The 17732-nt window shown below is 41.2% G+C and overlaps 1 protein-coding gene across 21 annotated transcripts in view; it reads left to right on the top strand.

Moving 5' to 3' along the window:
- Positions 1-17732, top strand: part of si:ch211-285f17.1 (sickle tail protein homolog) — a 113676-nt gene that overhangs the window by 58066 nt on the left and 37878 nt on the right. For 18 of the 21 annotated variants that reach the window (XM_044339439.1, XM_044339454.1, XM_044339447.1 and 15 more), the window contains one exon: positions 7674-7960. In XM_044339439.1, coding sequence (XP_044195374.1) covers positions 7674-7960 — 287 coding nt within the window. Of the gene's footprint in view, positions 1-5859; positions 5965-7673; positions 7961-9753; positions 9990-17732 lie in introns of those variants that run through there. The other 3 variants (XM_044339445.1, XM_044339446.1, XM_044339440.1) reach the window with 2 other exon arrangements.

The following is a 17732-nucleotide window of genomic DNA, read 5'->3' on the forward strand; positions in this document are numbered from 1 at the left end:
ATTCCTCCTCTCTGGCTCTTGGGTGGATGTCCTCCTTCCAGCTGCAGCTGCTCTCACCATCTCTCCATCCCTCCCCCTCAAGACACCACCAGCCTCACTGTTGGCCCAGAGACTGTTGTCACGGGAGACCAGCCGACATCTGAGCCGATGGCTAGGCTGACTTACACCTACTCTGGCCACGGGTTAATGAAGTGTACACACTGCCAGGGTTTACTGGCAAACACATGTGCACTTGTGTGCATACACACACATAATTGCACACACACAGAGAGACACACTAACAAACACAGCGGTTCATTAAGCAGCACTTAGTGTCTCAGTTAATAAATGACAAAGGAAATATTCTAGAGCTTATTTCCTTGTGCAAGATTGAGAAGGCACACAAACACATTTTCCTTATTTTCTCTTTCACGCGCTCACATACACATGCACACCCCCCATTAATTCCCTCCTGATCATTGCACAACATGCCTGGAGCATGTTCAACAGCACCCCCTGGTGTGGGGAAAATGTAGTCCATCTCAATGTGTTTAGTAAAGGGGAGGCAATAGATAAGTAGCTGCTTTGGATTGATTCGATGCTGATGTGTGTCAGAGAGGGTTAGCCAGACAGACACAGTGTTTGTGCTGATGAGTGGAGCTTGCCAATAAACAAAGATGTTAGTTTGAGTTGTCCTCAGGCTGTCTTAGAGGAAAGTATCAGAATTATCTAGCTTTCTCCGCCTGAAAGACTCTCTTCCACTTGTTTACTTTGTTAGTTGAACAACATCTAGAGAGAGAATAAAGAGAGAAGGAAATGAGGGAAACAGAGAATAAGAGACCAAACTGACTGATATACAAATATGTGAATAGTAATTTCACCTATTATTTAATATTACAAGTACTGTAGAGCAACATTATTTGAAGGCTCTGCTTATTCCAAAGACCGAGTTAAACTTTATTGAACTTGTAATCCATTCAGTAGGAGGAGTGTTATCTTTGCACTTGAGTTAAAAATCTACAAGTCTCACCCACTCAGAATAAGCAACTCTGCTTGGAGGTAAAGCAACAGTGAAATCAATTTGCCATGCTTCATTGAGTGTAGCTACAGAAGAGAGCTTACTTGAATGTGCTGGGAGTCTTCCGTGTTATAGATATGTATATAAACTTTATTTTGCCATGTTAAGCTGTCAAATTCTCCGCTGTTTTGATATCACACTAACTACTGTATCTCCACCTCTGCTACTATTCCCAGAACTGACACACATATAAACACCAGACCACATGTCTGTAACTCATATCTTCTGGCCGTCTGCCTGTCAGGTTGGCTGCCCCGTCTGTTTATAAGGCCTCACCACAGCGGAAAGTCTGGACAGGCCTATGTATCTCACTACACAGACATACTGTACTGTACATACTCCCTGCATACACACATGTGTCTTAGGTGCAATCAGTGGATGTACCACAGCGCTCTGGGTGTCCTCAAGTCTGAGTCGAGACAGATGTTGCGGTGATCTTAGCTAACAGGGTGGGGACCAGTGGTCATTAACAGTGGCATGGCAGCTGGGAGATGCCTCATTAGGAGAGAGGTATAGGGAGAATAGATGGAAGTGAGACAGGAAGAGAAGAAGAAGAAGAGATGTAAAGGTATGAGTCGAAGAGGAAAATCCAGTCATGTGCTGAGGTGTCAAAAGAATTATGTTATGAACTTCGGGAGACTTTTCGGAGCCACTAATGAGATTTTATTTGTCAGCCTCATATGTATAATTCATATGTGGTGTTTATACTATTCTTGAAGGAGTGGACAGTCACATATTTTAATGGGGAGGACAGCAAGAGAAGAGACAGTCGGGAAACACTGGCATCTGTTTACTGTATGACAGTGCCGATAACAGCTAAGGGTGAATGCTCTCTCAGAACACATACGCATATATTGCGGACTTCACTCTTGAATCAACAAGACATATAAACACACACATAGGGGACAGGAAGTGGTTGGACGCTCATGAAAAGTGACAACTGGGGTATTTTACTGAGGAAAACAAGGAAAATAAGAACAGTACAAAGTATAAATATAAAGTAAGTACAAAACTTTCCGAATTATGTGAAAAAACTCAGCCACATTGAATTTATTAAGTCTAGTTCTGTGCTAAGACAGCATAATGTAAAAAAAAAAGGGGGGGGATTATAACAGCCTGTTGTTCTCCAGGAATTGTGACATTCTGACCTGAAACTCATATAATCAACCTCCCAAATCAAAACAAAGCAGCACTGATCTGTAGCCTATTGGGGGGAAGTACTTGGGGGTAAAGGTCGCCTTATTCACAATGGCCTCTCTGATTGGTGGATTCTGTAAGCGGACAATTTTCCTTGGCGGTGAGCCTCAGGCTAAACTAGAAGTGAAATTCCTACTATTTATGAAAGGTTTCTAATTTCTCCCCTTCTCTTTGTAACAAATCACTTTCATGCAAGGCATGTTTTTCCTATTGTGTGCTAAATTTAAAAGTGTTGACATGCCTGAAAATTGCAGTTTTTATGACTTGAACATGCAAAGAGTGAAACTGATACCCAGATAGGAAGTTCGATATATCCTGCATGTGAGTATTAGTGTATGAATGTCAGTGTTTGTGTGCATGTTGGTGTGAAAAATGTGGCCAGGCTGCATTGCGGGGGCTTTTTTAGAACTGTGGTTTCAGTTACCTGCACGGAAACAGCTTATCCGTCAGATCAGCAATCAGTGGTGTAGAAATGGGCTTCTTTTTCTGTTAGTTTTCAGCAGGTCACCTCCACGGATACTCACACATTAGCTTGCTACTGTAGCTTGGCTGGTTCAGCGTGCAGCACTGGCTGTGGGTGGAAGAAAGTAACGTGATAAGTAAAGGGCATGGAATCAGGTGGTCTCGGTCTGACTGGGGAAGGATGACTGATGGGAAAACAAAGGCTCTTTAGGCACAACATAGAGAGGGGTGGCAAAACATGTCCGCAATTTTTAAATCGATTTTTACAAGCCATTATTCCAGTTTTGGATTTAAAAATGTACTTTATATTTGAAAAAACTAAATGGGAGTAGATTATTTAACTATTACTTAACCAACTACAAGGTATTTCTTCTTTAAAAAAATGACATTAGTTTAGCATATTAGCATGCAATGGTATTTGGTCACATATTATTGTGCAAATTACAATTTTGATGGCACTAGATGAACAGTCAGGGAATTGCCAAGTTATTAATTCATACTGAGATGAATGTCTGTACAAAATTTCATTGCAATCCATCCAATAGTTGTTCAAATATTTTAGTCTGGACCAAAGTGTGGACAGATTGATATTGCCATCCCAAGCCGCTAGCGTGGGTAAGACCCTCAAAACGGGTCATAATTATTTCACCCCAGCATTTTCCAGCATGGCAGCATCTTTCAAACAAGATATCAAGTCTCAGTAATGGTCTAACTGACTTTTTGAAATGGATGTTATTGCAGTGTATTAGAAGCTAAATTTATTATAATCATATTTAAATAAGATCCTTTTCTTACATTTTCTTAGGCTCAGTTCCACATGAGCGGATCATCTGATATCCCGAGTCTGATAACTTTTACATAATAAAAATACTGTCAGATACTCAGCAGTGGACCAGTGCTGTTATGTGTATCACTATGGTTTCAGAGTATTGCTGTGTGAGCCCTGCTTTTATTTTGCACAACAGGGCTTTGTATCTAACTGCATAGTTATGGGACAGTAATAGTAGGGGAGAGTGGGAGTGCACACAGGGATACATTCCTCCATAAATAAGTGACAAACAGAAAGTAACTGTGAACAGCAGGAGGCCCTGCTCCTCACAGTTATTTTCTATGACCTGGATGTTCATAAGCAAGTGTTTAATGTTTTCTTTCAACTGAGAGGACCATCATTTACTCAACACTGGCAGCTGTGAAAGAGAGTGCGACATTCTTGAGGTATTGGAGCGAGGCGCAATTCACTTGCAGTTCCCTTGTGACACTCTGAAAGAAGGAGGTCATTTTTTGGCCTGGAATGCTGACAGTAAAAGTGCAGAGAGGCAGGTTGTTCAGGCCACAGGTTTGGATGAGCTCCTTTAATTATGAGTTTGGGTTGGCAAAGACTGACCTGTTGGTCAGCTATGATGATGAATGTGCCTTTGTCAGGAGAGAAGACCTCTGACACAGAGACACGGACACTGAATATATAGAAAGGGCATGCATATTAGAGTCTCTGTAGCTGCTTTGAGTCAACTTTGGATTATATTGTGGAAGATTTCATGTAAATATTTAAGAAAAAATGCTGTTTGCAATGTGTCAAATGTTATTTCCACTGAAACATTAGAAAATATTTAAAGATATGCGCATAAATTCAACAATAAAACATTTTTATTGGGGACTTTGGGCCTCTTGGGGATCTTTTTTGCTTTGTCAACATTATAGCATAAAGAATACAGCTAAGTTGTTAGTTAAGTAAGTTCTTGTGTCACTTTTTTGCCAGATTTCAGCATCACAGAGAAATCTATCAGAAGAGGATTAAACACCATTTACTATGCTATAGCTGTTGCTCTCACCATCTGCTCATATAGCCATTGCTGAACACAACATGTTCGAGCCTGTTCTCTGGGGGCTTTTGCATATAGTTCTGGGAAACATAAATCACCAACTTATGGTGAAGAAGATGAAATAACTTGAAGTAAAGTTTGTGCACCAAATAATCGAATCACAACATTTTTTTCACAAAATAACTTATACATAAATGTTTTAAGCATAGCATACAGCTAACTCAACTCCACAATCTGAATAACGTGATCCCTGGCCTGCTAACTGTCTGTTAGCCTATTGTGAGTAAGTGCCTGAACATGTGAGCGGGTGAAAGCAGACAGAAAGTGGGTGGAAGGCGACTTGTCTCCATATGTTAGACATTATACATCAGCTGCCGCATTGTGTTTGTTCATGCGCTCACCCCACCACTTTCAATTACATGGCCCACAAACTAGGCCATTGATCTCCTCACGTTTGCCTGCTAAGGTACGTCAATTTATGCCTTCTTCTTGCACATTTAGATTGGGTCACTTACATCAGCAGCTGCAAATAAAAGGAACTCAATGCACAGATGCAGTCCTCCACTCCTTAAAAAAAAACACATATCCGCTATAGACATATACACACCGACATGTTTGCACAATATATGAACCTGGTGAGCCTGTTTGCTGACTGTCAAACAAACAGACGCTGCTTTTCATAAAGCCCAGAGCAGGAGCAAACACAAAGACTATGGTGTCTCCGGTGAGATTCCTAATTGGGAATAACACTGCCTGCAGGACTGAAGCTTGTCTTAGTCTGTTGTGTTGATCAGATAACTCGATCACATATTAGCTGGCTGCCATGCGCTGAGAGCAGTTTGGATGTGGCTCAGAAGTAGGTTATGACACATTTGGATTCATGCTGGTGTCTGGTGGGCCCCTCTGCAGGGACAGGGACTTAAACAAGAGATAGCTTGCAGACAAAGTGCTGATAAAGAACAGACTGTGTGTTTGTGTGTGTTTTTTTGTGTGTGTGTGTGTCAGACAGACAGTTTGACTGACACCTGTTAGTTTCAGGGTTTAGTTTTAAGAGGAGATAATGTGGTTCTTGTAAATATCGTCTTTTACAACCCCCTCTATGCTCTCTCGCACACATTTACATTCACTCTATGACCACTCCATGGTAGCAGTGGAGCTTTAGCCTGAGGGTGAGGGGCTAGTCGCTCTATGTCCTGGAATGCAGTTGACTTTCTAAATCCCCACCAGTCTATCCTGGGGCTGTGGGGCAGGGCCTATCTCAAGCCCCCTTTTCCACGTGAGCTACGTCTGGAATCTCTAAGCAAGCAGTTAGCGGGTCCGCTTCTGGTTCTCCCTGCCTCACTCTTTCCCCGTCACCGTGTGTTGATCCCAAAAGTGCAATGGAAGAAGAAATTGCAGAAGAAGACAAAGATTGCTCACTCGGGGAAGGTAATGAGCTTTCTGACATGCCACCTGCAAATGAATGCAGTTCCTATGGAGGTTTGAGTTTATTCTGTCTGCTGAGTGTAATTTGGTTAGCAGTGGGGAAACTGTGTTTGGGAGTTAAAAATAGGATTGGAAGTACATGAGACGTGCCGTGGCTCTGAACTTGAGCAGGGTGGGGGTTTGGGCTGATGGTGCTGGTGACAATGCTTGATCATTACGCCTTAGCACTTAGTATTTCTCAAAAAATTAGGTCTGCTCTTTGTGATTGCTGATCAAAGCATTTTTTTCCCGCAAAAGATCTGCAGGTGAAAATGAAAAAGACAAAAGCTGTTAATTGAAAGAAAGAAAGATGAATCAAATTTGCATGAGTTTTTCCACAGTTTTGTCCCCAGTTGTTGCACTAGTTAAATCTGAGAAGCTAGCTCTACCTCAGTCCCAACATGTCTTTGAGAGGAAAACACGAAATTCCTTTTTCATCCATGGCTCACAGCATGCTTTCAAGCCTTCAAAGAAGAAAAGAAAAGCCATATTAAACCGCTCACAAAATAATCACTTGAAATATTCTCTTTCAACTGCTGAAGAGCTGAACTCCATAAGAGGTCCTTTATTTTCCACCATTACCCTCTGAAAGGTACACATTATAGCTCTACCTGCCTGTCTAGAAAATAAGACAGCAGATCAGCTTACTTTATTGCTTCTTTCCCCTCTGTTTTCACACTCCAGCAACTCTCCTCCTCTCCTGCCATCCATATTCCACTCTTTCTTTCCCTCTTCTCTTCTCTTCTCTTCTCATGTGACAGCTTTGAGATTGATGGATTAATTTTGCATCTCCCAGGCCCTGATTGATTTAAGACAAGATAACACAGTGCAAAGATGTTAATGTGCCCAAGGAGGCTGTGTTTACTTTATCTCCATTTTGCCCTGAAGTCAAATATTCATTCTTTAACATCACTTTTTTGTAGGAGACAAATTGTTTGTAATGTTTGTTTGTGTGCTTTCATTCTGAAACATTCTTAATGTCACACGACTGTAGCTATTAGGTTGTAAACACGCTCTCGAATAGGTTGTACAATCAAGAAAACTTGTCAGGACTTGTGTTCAGTGGGAACAGATCTGTGTCACAGTATCATCACAAACAGGAAAAGACATATCCTCTTAATATTTTTTAATCAAAATCTCATCCCTGAGGTAAACTTATTGCATTTGGCAGTTTCTGCTTAATGTCAATATTCTGCAAGGCTCTGGATGTATCAACAGATTATCTGGATATAATTTCCAAGTTTCTCCATTTGTCTCTCCCAGCATTACTGTAATGGATATCCTTGGCTTTTTTTTGAAGGAAAGAAGCCTGAACAGCTGTTTCAATTCTGTCTTTTCATCACCAATATTGTGTCTGTCACATTAAATTGTGGATTTATTGCTGAAATATGAAACAGCATGAATATGTAATGAACAGGGCTGACAATATTTATTTCAGCATTGCTTCTACTTTCTAACATAGATAGATAGATAGATAGATAGATAGATAGATAGATAGATAGATAGAGTACTTTATTAATCTCAAGGGGAAGTTCAAGTGTCACAACAACCCTGACATGCCCTCTTCATGACCTATAGAAGGATAACATACATGCATGCACTCAGTGTTGATGTCAAAACATCAGCACAGCACATCTTGACCCTTTGTTTCTGTGTCCCCTCTTTCATCTCAGAGCAAACCAAAAGCAACCTGAAGGTAACCTCCCCAGAGGACGCGGAGCACGTAAGTCGCAGACAGGCCTCCCCAAATGGGACAGCTGCTTTGAGAGGGGACACCAAAGGCAGCCGAACTGTCCCTCGAAGGCACACGTTAGGGGGAGCCCGCAGTTCCCGAGAGATCCTGGCTATGCAGCCGCCAGACATGGACAAGAAGAGGGAGGCCTTCCTGGAGCATCTGAAGCAGAAATACCCCCATCACGCCTCAGCGATCATGGGCCACCAGGAAAGGCTGCGGGAGCAGGTCAGTGGGTTGAAAGAGGCTTGGATGTGGAATGTTGCTGTTTGGTTGGGCTCAAATTGTTTTGAACCATCTGAATTTTATTTTGTTTTCTTATTACAGTCAAGACATTGCAGTTAAAATAAACTTTTTTTTATATTAATCAGTATATTAACAATGTATATGAAAGGGGTTGCTTATATGAACTCACAGAGTATTCTCCCCAGACTCTGCAGTTCCTGTCAGCCCTACGTTTTAGCGTCTTTTAGCACATTGTTTTGGTTTTCCAGTTCACACTAATCAACCTGTTTCCAGCATAAGGAAGCTGCTTTTAGAGTGAAAAAAAAGGTCTGTAATCTACCTGCCCAGCACCAAATGGCAGACAAAGTTAGCGGCTAGCTGATGAACATAATGGAGCATTTAGCAGCTAAAGAGTCAGATATTTCCTTCAGGAGTTGGTGGAGACAGAGCTAAAAGGATAGTGAATAATATTTACATTTGTCAGGTGGACAGAAAGACAACTCCTAATGTTGCCTCTTGTCTAACGGATATGTACATAAGCAATTGTTTGCTAAGACATCCATCATAGCAACTTTACAGTGTTTTTAGTTTGTTTTAGTTCAAGCTGCTGTATTCACTACTGTATTTCATAAATTTACTTTAATTCAAATAAGGTACAAATAATTATTAACATGAAAACTATGAAAAAAGAGACCTGACAGAACAGATTACATGATAAATAACAAGGTGTTCTGATTCATATGTGAACTTTTCTGTGCTCTTGTCCGGTTTTTACTTTTCCAGGCATTACAGGTATTTTTATTTTCCTCTGCAGACTGAGGCAACAGTGCAAAACTATTTCCTCTTCTTTTTTGCCGCAGGTTGAATGTGAAGTCCATCCTATAAATCTGCCTGTCACGTTTCCCTCCCACAGCTGCAGTGAGAATATGAGGTGGTGTTTTTGTGAAGAAGTAGAAAACATGTGAGCCACAAACAGTTTGAATTGGATAGACCCTCCATAGCTTGTTTTAATCACTGTAATTGGACCCGCATATAACTTGAGACTGATTTGTATAATCCAGACTACAGTATGATGTATAAAATATACATTTCCTAGTGTTGTACAGGAGCTTTTACAGATAATAAAGTCTCCTCGTGCCTCAGCTTTTTTGAAGTCAAGTGGGTTGATGGGGGAGGGTGATGCTTAGGGAGTCTGGAGGTGGACATTTGGCTCACCTGGTCATTGTCTGTTTTGTTTGCGCCGGGTCAGAGAAGACAAAAGGGAGGGGCAAGCTGGCTTTGTAGCCAAAACAATCGAGGTAATGGTGAGACTGGCACCGAGCCACAGGGGAGCTCCAGGCAATGGTACGGGGCATTGTGCAAGAGGGATTTTGTGTGCTGTTTTCAGTGCAGCCCACACAGCCTGCCCACATGCAAAGTAAACCCTTTTCATGAGATGCTGTTTCAATTCACTGCACTGATCATGAACTCTGTAGATTTGCATAGGTAATATCTATCAGCAGGGATGATGGGGATGTGTTACTCCAATCAACTTGCCAGTGTGTGTGTGTGTGTGTGTGTGTGTGGTTTTTTTTAGGGGAGAGGGAGTTGGGTACATGTGTGCATTTTATCCATCAATTTAAATCAACAGCTGATCTATCTATGAAAAATCAGCTTGCATTTGTTGTTGCTATCCAGAGCAAGTAGAAAAGAGTTGTGAAAATTAGGTAGTCAGACAGGTAAGTTCAGCTCTGGACTGGGGTGGAGTCAGAGTTGCTATAGTGACTCATGATGTCACCGCTGGAGGGGCTCAGTTTACTTGTAGGTGCCTGCTGGAGCGAACTGGAGCTGGTCTGTGCGAGAGCTGAGCCGAGCTGTGTTTGTGTGAGTGCAGCACCAGCGCCTCTCTGCAGAACAGGCGATGGATCAGAAGATTGTTTGGAGGCATGGCTCTCTGTACGTGAAGCCCGCAGAGGAATAAAAGTAAACTTTTCACACTGGCAGGAATACACTTGTCACATCTGCGACTTCAGAACGCTCACAGGCAATAAAGGTAGGCTTTATTTTTAATTTCTGTTAGGCAGTCAGAAGCTTCCCGGACATTCAAAACAGCATTTTGAGTGCTGCTACTTTAACGCATTAATTATTGCGCTTGAGCCAAACGGCACTGTGTCTGTGTTGCACAGCGGCGGGTTGTCAGGTGCTGCAAACTTCCCGAGAAGCGAATGCAAAAGTTGGCACCCGAGTTTTATCAGAAAAAAAAAAAACGGGCGATAAAGTCTTTGAGCGCATCTATTTCCTGTGATGTTAAGTTAGATGAACGCCTTGAGGCTGTCAGTCACTCCTAACATACCATCACCTGAAGCTCCCCATAATTTTAACGAGATGGCAATTATGTAACTATAATTGCAAAGCGAATTATCTATCGAGAACGGAAGAAGGGTTGTAATCCAACACCATGCTATATCTTGCTTGGTTGTCATGGTGGTGAAGATTATAGAGGCAATATAGCTATAAGAATAAATGATATGCTGTTCCTGCTACACTGTTATTATTATTATTATTACTGCATGTTTTTGCATTGGCATAATATTACAATTAAGAAAGTATATTTTCAGTATTAATACAAAGTTTGCTTAAATGTGTGAGATTTAGTGTTATTCCATATTTCTTTTGGATATATTTTAGTGTCGTTGTAGTGCTTAAAAAGCTCCACAATTACTTTCACAGTCTTACTTTTGCAGTTTTTCATGTTACATTTGCATTGTCTCTTTCTTGGCATGAGATCAAATGTGTACAAATTAATGGATTCATTTCAATGGACCCCAGAAATGGGCTTGTGTCTCTCAGGAGGCGTCATTACATTGCCTGTAATGTGTCTAGGGTTGGCAGATTTGTTTAGCAGCATTCCTACAGTGTGTGGTTGCTGGTTATACACACACTGTTAGAGGGTGAGAAGAAGAAGCAAGATGGAGACTGCTATCTTTTGCTTGTGTGTGAAGTTTTATAGAAAATGATGTTTTGGGTCATTCTAGGGTCATGGAAAATTTAGTTTGGAACTTACTCTCCTTATTAGCAGGGTATTATCTGGCAGTGCTTTCTTATCGGTAGGCTTTCTGTAAAATATGATTTTTCATCCCACTTTGTGTAATTGTAAAAAAAAAAGATCTTCACCTGGCTGCTGAAACACTGTAATGAAATGAGAGAAATACAGTGATCTGTTGGTGCTGATTGACAGTTTGTTTGAATTGACAGTTTTAAATTGATTTTTGAATGAAACTCCTCACATGTTATTCAGATGTTGGAGATGGGAATTGAGTGCTGATTGCTTTTTATTATGTCAAAGAAGACGATGCAAGATGCTGTCACAAGACAGACCAGTTTGAGCATGAATTTCTGGCAATAAATGCAGCGCTGATGATTGAAGACCACATTTGTCATAATCTAATTCAGAATGCCAAGAGGGATGCAATCACTCACTGTTAATATAAACAGCGGAAAATTAAAACAGAACAAAAAAAAAATATATCAAGTTTTTTGAAGCGTTTGTCATTTGGTGTCCTGGGGAGGTATAATTATTCTGCCTTGAGAGAAAACAGCAAGAAAACAAGTCACCTTTTCACCCAACGATATCGCTGTGAAATCTGTGACACATAGTATGGGAGAGAGGAAAACTTGCTACCGTTCTCACGTAGACGTAAAAGTGCCGACCATACAGGAAAAGCAACCTCAGTAGCAACAGTGCATGCTTCAGAGGTGAGAAAAAAAGTGTCTCCGGAGGTTTGAGTTACAAAGGCGGAGGTTTATCAAGGTGAAACGGAGGTTGGGAAGATGATATCGCTTTAGTCTGAAGAGTGGATGACCCTGCTCCACCCTGCACGGCTACAAAAATACACACACACAAAGACACACACTGAGTGACTTATTTCTCTCCCTCACTCTCTGTGATCCTTAAACCCGTGACAAAAGCGAGTGGTTTAATTTCCTCTGCTCCTCATCAGGCCTGCAAAGACCTGGATCCCACCCAAGGGAGATGAGATAACATCCCATTGGCCTGACCGCCACCCATCCTCTCACCCCTCTCTGCCCAGGGGCTTTGACGAGCACAAACTGAACCGCTTGACCGATCACAAACACACATACACACAGTGAATTCCCTGCTTCTGCCTGTGTGTCAGTGTCTGTGTGTGATGAGCTGTGACTTGCTAGGCCAGTGGTTTTTCTACAGAGACGAGCGGCCATGTTAGGACAGCTGTCTGCAGCTGTGGGCACCAAACAGACAGACAGGTCTGTCGCCCCCAAGCTGTGATAATCCACTGGCTGATGAGAGCACAGATTATAGTAGCAATTTGAGTATCAAGAGGGGCAAATTATTTGCTTGTGCAGTTTGTTAACAGGTGCTCATGGTGTAGTCTTACTACACTATATGGTTTAGTGTTGGGTGGGGACGTGTTGGGAAAAGACAGTGTCAGCTGTTTCTACGCACCAATCATCCAATTTAGCAATATAAGATAATATACTGTAATTGCTGCTGCCACAAAGATGCTAATGTCGATCAAAACTGACAAAGTACATGTCATGACGAAGCAGAAAAGCTAACTGAACAGAAGTGCAATACTAGCTTTTGCATTTGTCACAAATACTTGGTATTATTGCGAAATAATAAGGTAACACTCTCTGACATTAAGCTTTTAGATTACATCAGCCAAAACCCTTAACAAATCTTTAAGGCCATTGCAATGCAGTTCCTTGCAGGACATTACTGACTACTTACATAGATGCTAGCCTGTATTTAGAACTAATTTGCTCTCTGACAGTTATTTATTAACCAGTTTATGGCTGTTTGATGTTTATATGGCACACATGTTGAATGTGTTATAAAAAGCCAATAGTTCTGTTAAACTGAAGGCATGTCAAAATGCATTGATGAAATAAAATGTATGATTGATTCAGATTTGTTATTTTCTCTTCATTTAGACATGAGCTTTCATAGATAACTGTCTTGTAATACATCATGTATTGGTTATTATTGGCAATGTTAAGTTATGATTTCTGCCCCTATAGGGATGTAACTCCTTTAATTGCCAGTAATATTTTGTGTACAAACAGGCAGGTAAACAAATCTTGATTTGCTCTCAGTGATTGTGTTGTTGTCAGCAAGAGCAAAGTTTGCCAAAAAGCAAAGGCAAAAGACTTTGATAACTGGTGTCATCAAAAATCTCAAAATGTTCCTAGATGTTGTAATAATGACCTTTATTACTTTATCCATCAAAGTCAAATTTTGCCAACATTTTTTTTCCTGCCAGGGTTAGATCTTCAGCACAAAGTTACAAAGCTGCAGAGAAAAGAGACATACAATGATAACAATAATGATGTTTTTACAATATGATCCTGGTCTTAAATAAAATTCACTGCTTTTCAAAAAAAGACAGTGATATCATATCTACCCCTAAGCGTTTAATGGGAATAAAGAAATTGGGCAAAGCCTTGAAGAACATCACACAAGAAGGGATCCTGTTTCAGGAATTCCTAGTAGTCTGGCAGCAAGTCAAAAGCAGATCAGTGGCATACAGTAAATGAACATGTAAAATGCTGCATTTAGTAACGACTGCAACATCAATAACATGACATGGAGCACCCTGCCTCCAATTCACGTTGAACAAAGCTACATAAATAGCGCTCATTTGTCATTATAGGCAGTAAATGTACTGTAAACTCTCCCTCTGAGTCTTTTTGATGCATGGTAACAATTGGCCAGTCCCCCACATACTTCTCTCTGTGGGCTCCTGGCCCTGCTACACTCTTGCTCCAAAGGAACCAAGGTCAGCTAGATAGCACTGGCTCCAAGCATGCATCAACTCCCTGCAAGAAATCTGATCAGAGAAAAAAAGAACAGGAGGGAGTTATGGGGGAGTATCGTTCCTGTTTTTAAGTGAACTGCAGAAAAACAATCATTCATTGTCCTACCGTGCAATGATGAGGGTATCACAAGTGTAAACAGAGATCTGGTACTGTAGTTTCACATGTAGATAATGCATACTAAAACATTTATAACCAAAGGATGTGTTTTTACAAAACCCTTCTTTGTTGTAGTTTTTATTGCACCTTGTGTCTAAAGTCACACAATCAGACGCTGTGTGCAGCAGGTCTGCAGAAAAACATCTGTTTCCAATCATCAGACCTCCATCAGGAGCAGGAGCTGGGCTGCTTTAATGGCATCTGCCACCTCTGCATGAAATGACACTTTGAGAACTACCTCGAGTAACACAAACAAGAACCACAAGGTTAATGACGGGCATGCGTTGACCTGCCAGTTAACGAGGGTTATGCGGTGGGGGTTCGGGTTTTAGGGGTGCAGCACCCCAACTGAGAGGACAAGCGGTCCGTGGAGTGGCGCCAACGCTGTGTCTAATCCCGAGTGTGGAGGGGGGTTAAGCTGCTCTGACAGAAGGCCCTGATGGACCTGCCTCTGATCACTGTTGATAATGAGTCAAGCCAGACAGAATTTTACACACTGTCTCAAACGCAATGCCAGTGTGTTAATCAGACCAGCTAATCAGGTCTGAGCTCTTTGCAGAGCACTATTCTGCAGCATAACAGAGCTGTATTAGCCCAAGCTTAAGTCAACAACAGAAGTCGAAGTTATCTTCTGTTATATTGTTGTTGCTCCGGCTTAACGGGCAGGTCATCGTTATGAGGATCCTGAAAAGTTTAGGTTTTCTTGACAGATTTGCGGAGAATGGAGGTGGAATGGCAGGGACCTCTTTAACCTTAAGACCTTACATTCCAATGGGTACAATTAAGACCATTTTTCAATACAGCAGTTGCAGCCTGAGGAACTTCTCCGGAGGACAATTCTTTGCCATATATCATCATCTTGTCTCTTGAAAGTATTAATCAACTGGACTGCGCAAATACAGAGAAGGCAAAAGAGAACAGGTGATACAATTTCTCCATGAAGGACAAGTTTAACTTTACCAACATTTATGGATTCACTGAACAATTTCTCTGCTTTTTCTTTACCAATTAAGACAGCTAGAAGAATAGATGCACAGTATCTCCAGGTCTTTGCGTGTCCATGTGCTTTGGCATGAATAATGGCTGTTGTTGTTGTTGATGATGTAGTGCTAGGGAAGGCTACACCGGCACAATACATGGGTGAAAAAAACACTTCTGATCTTTTAATTTATTAATATTTGGGCCAAAAATGATGTATAGTATACACATGACATCAGAAACCACAATAAAACTGTGAGGTTTTACATGCCAACCAATAACATGACTTGCCTTCAGTCTGCGGTTATGGTAGCCAGATGCAAAATCTTTCATGTTGATGGATCGCCATTACTGACACAGCTGTTAATATCTTTGATATATTGGCAACGAGATTCCAAGCTTTATGACCCCCAAAACCAAATGGTGAGCAAGCAAGAGGGGCGTTTCCTCTTGTTTTCTCTATCTGTATCTTTGCTTTGCAAGTCTCTGCATGCAGTCCGACATCTGGACTCCACCTTGGGCCAAAGGTATGAACCTAACTTCAAAAGGCAAAGCAGAGACAGAGGCACACCAGGATGGTTTCACCATTGACAGGACCAGCTCCAAGCATCTGTCTTGAACCTTATTTTGATCTCCTGCGCTTTATTTCCAGTTGGCCCTTCTCAGTGCAGGCAAAGGGGTGGAGTGTGGTTGTGGGATGGAGAAAAGCATGGCAGCAACTTGACATAAAGTCAGCAGAGGTGCTTTTCTAAATGTTTTCAGCTAAAAGAAAGAGACTGAAGGTTTTTCTTTTACTAAACAAGATGACATAGTTGATGGGGAACACCATGGGGATGGGAATATGAGTAAGTATACAATGGGAAAGAACAGTATATATTTCAGGCATCAGCAGCTAATGGAATCAGTAATAAATTAGACTATTTGACAGAAGTGGAGCATGTGCTGCAGTTCATCATAGCGCCTCATAGTCAGGTTGTCACCATAATCTACCTCAAGTATGGCTCATGTTTTACATATACAATTATTTACATTATATATATGCAACTCCGCTCTGTCTATGTTTTGTTTAGTTTGAGGTTTAACACTTTGCACTCAGTGTTAACATTGTACAACAAAACAAGTCAGTCATGAGCCTGAAGCTCAGTGCAGGGAAAACATGGTGATATAGCACCTTAAGCATCAATTGGCCCTGTTGTTTGTCCACAGTGGGAATGTTACAGGTTATCATATGAAGTGGATTGAAGCATCACTGAGCTGAGAGGTGACTGTGTGTATGAGTAGGTCTGTGTCTCGGAGGTCAAAAACAGGTCACTTAGGTCACAAGTGGATATTAAGCACACTGCATGTTACTATTGAAATCAGTGAGAGGAAAAAACAATGGACAATGATTTTTTCTTTTTGTAGTATGACAGATAAGCACTGAAAATAGTCGTAATTTATCTTTCAGGCGTAAACTACACTGCAGTGTTTACCTAATGACGTGTGCAGGAAATGCAGAAACACTGGATGCAGTTCTGTCAAGCCTGGTGAAAATATCAGGTTATTACTGATTATCTGACTTTTTTCTGCACACTCACAGGCACACAGAGAAACTCTCCCCTGAGAGAGTGGATATAATAAATCTTAGGCTCACTGGAGGAGCGTATGTGGTCCTCGGTGACTTGTTAATTAGGCATGAATAGCAAAGCCATTATCGGGCTAGTTTCATGGGACAAAAAGGAGACTTGACACTTAACAAAATGCTGTGATTTAAAACCAGCCAAGGTTTCCCAATCGATGAAGGTGCAAAAATTCACTTGATCTTTGGCACTGCTAGAATTTTCCCTTTCATCACATTACTGTAGTTTATGTGTGAGTATACTGTATGTGTGTGTAACATTGTATAGAGGATGCAGGACTCCGATTTCTCTGGAATAAAGAAAGCCCCCTTTGTCTTTGTGACCACAGGCTTGCAGCCACACACACATCCACACATTCTCAGATATACAGCCAGAGAAGCTCAAATTAGACCTGGAAGGTCCTTTATTTTACCACCGGAGGGACACTCACTGGAGACAGGAGAGGTTCATGTGAGGACATGTCAAATAAATGGCCTTTCTGAAATGTGTGTGTATAATATGAATTGGGTGGGCTCTTTGTGCTTCACTACGGAGGAAACCTTTGTGCGTGGGAGTTAATCAAACATTTATTGCGTTATTCTGGGATGTTGTAAGTGTTCAGGGATGTCAAATGTGTTTTTCTCTTGATGAAGTGATATTAAAGAGCAAGTCTGGACAGATCATGGCTCTGTAGCCCCGTCAGCACATACTTTGCATGTATTTGTTTGGTAAGAGAGACAGTGAGGGAGTCAAGTCAAGTCAGTTTTATTTATATAACACCAAATCATAACAGAAGTTACCTCATCCAGGGCACTTTTCATATAGAGCAAGTTTAGACCATACTCTTTACAATATTATTTACAGAGACCCATCATTCCCCAGTGAGCAAGCACTTGGCAACAGCAGCAAAGAAAAACTCCCTTTTAACGGGAATAAACTTTGAGCAGAACTGGGCTCTAGGTGGATGGCCATCTGCCTCAACTGGTTGGGTTGAGAGAGAAAGAGAGGGGGGAGGAATAATCCAATAGTGGAAGTGGAACAATACAAGTTCCACATAGAGATGTATAGTAAAAATAATAATAATAGTAGTAATAATAATAATTAGACTAATCAATTGCAATCACAGATCCAGATTCTGTAGCTCCGGACGCAGAAATACGTGCAGAAAGTAACAGGAGGAGAGAGACAAGAAAGCACAAAAC

This window comes from Thunnus albacares, chromosome 21 (genome assembly GCF_914725855.1).
Source record: "Thunnus albacares chromosome 21, fThuAlb1.1, whole genome shotgun sequence".
Lineage (NCBI taxonomy): Eukaryota > Metazoa > Chordata > Actinopteri > Scombriformes > Scombridae > Thunnus > Thunnus albacares.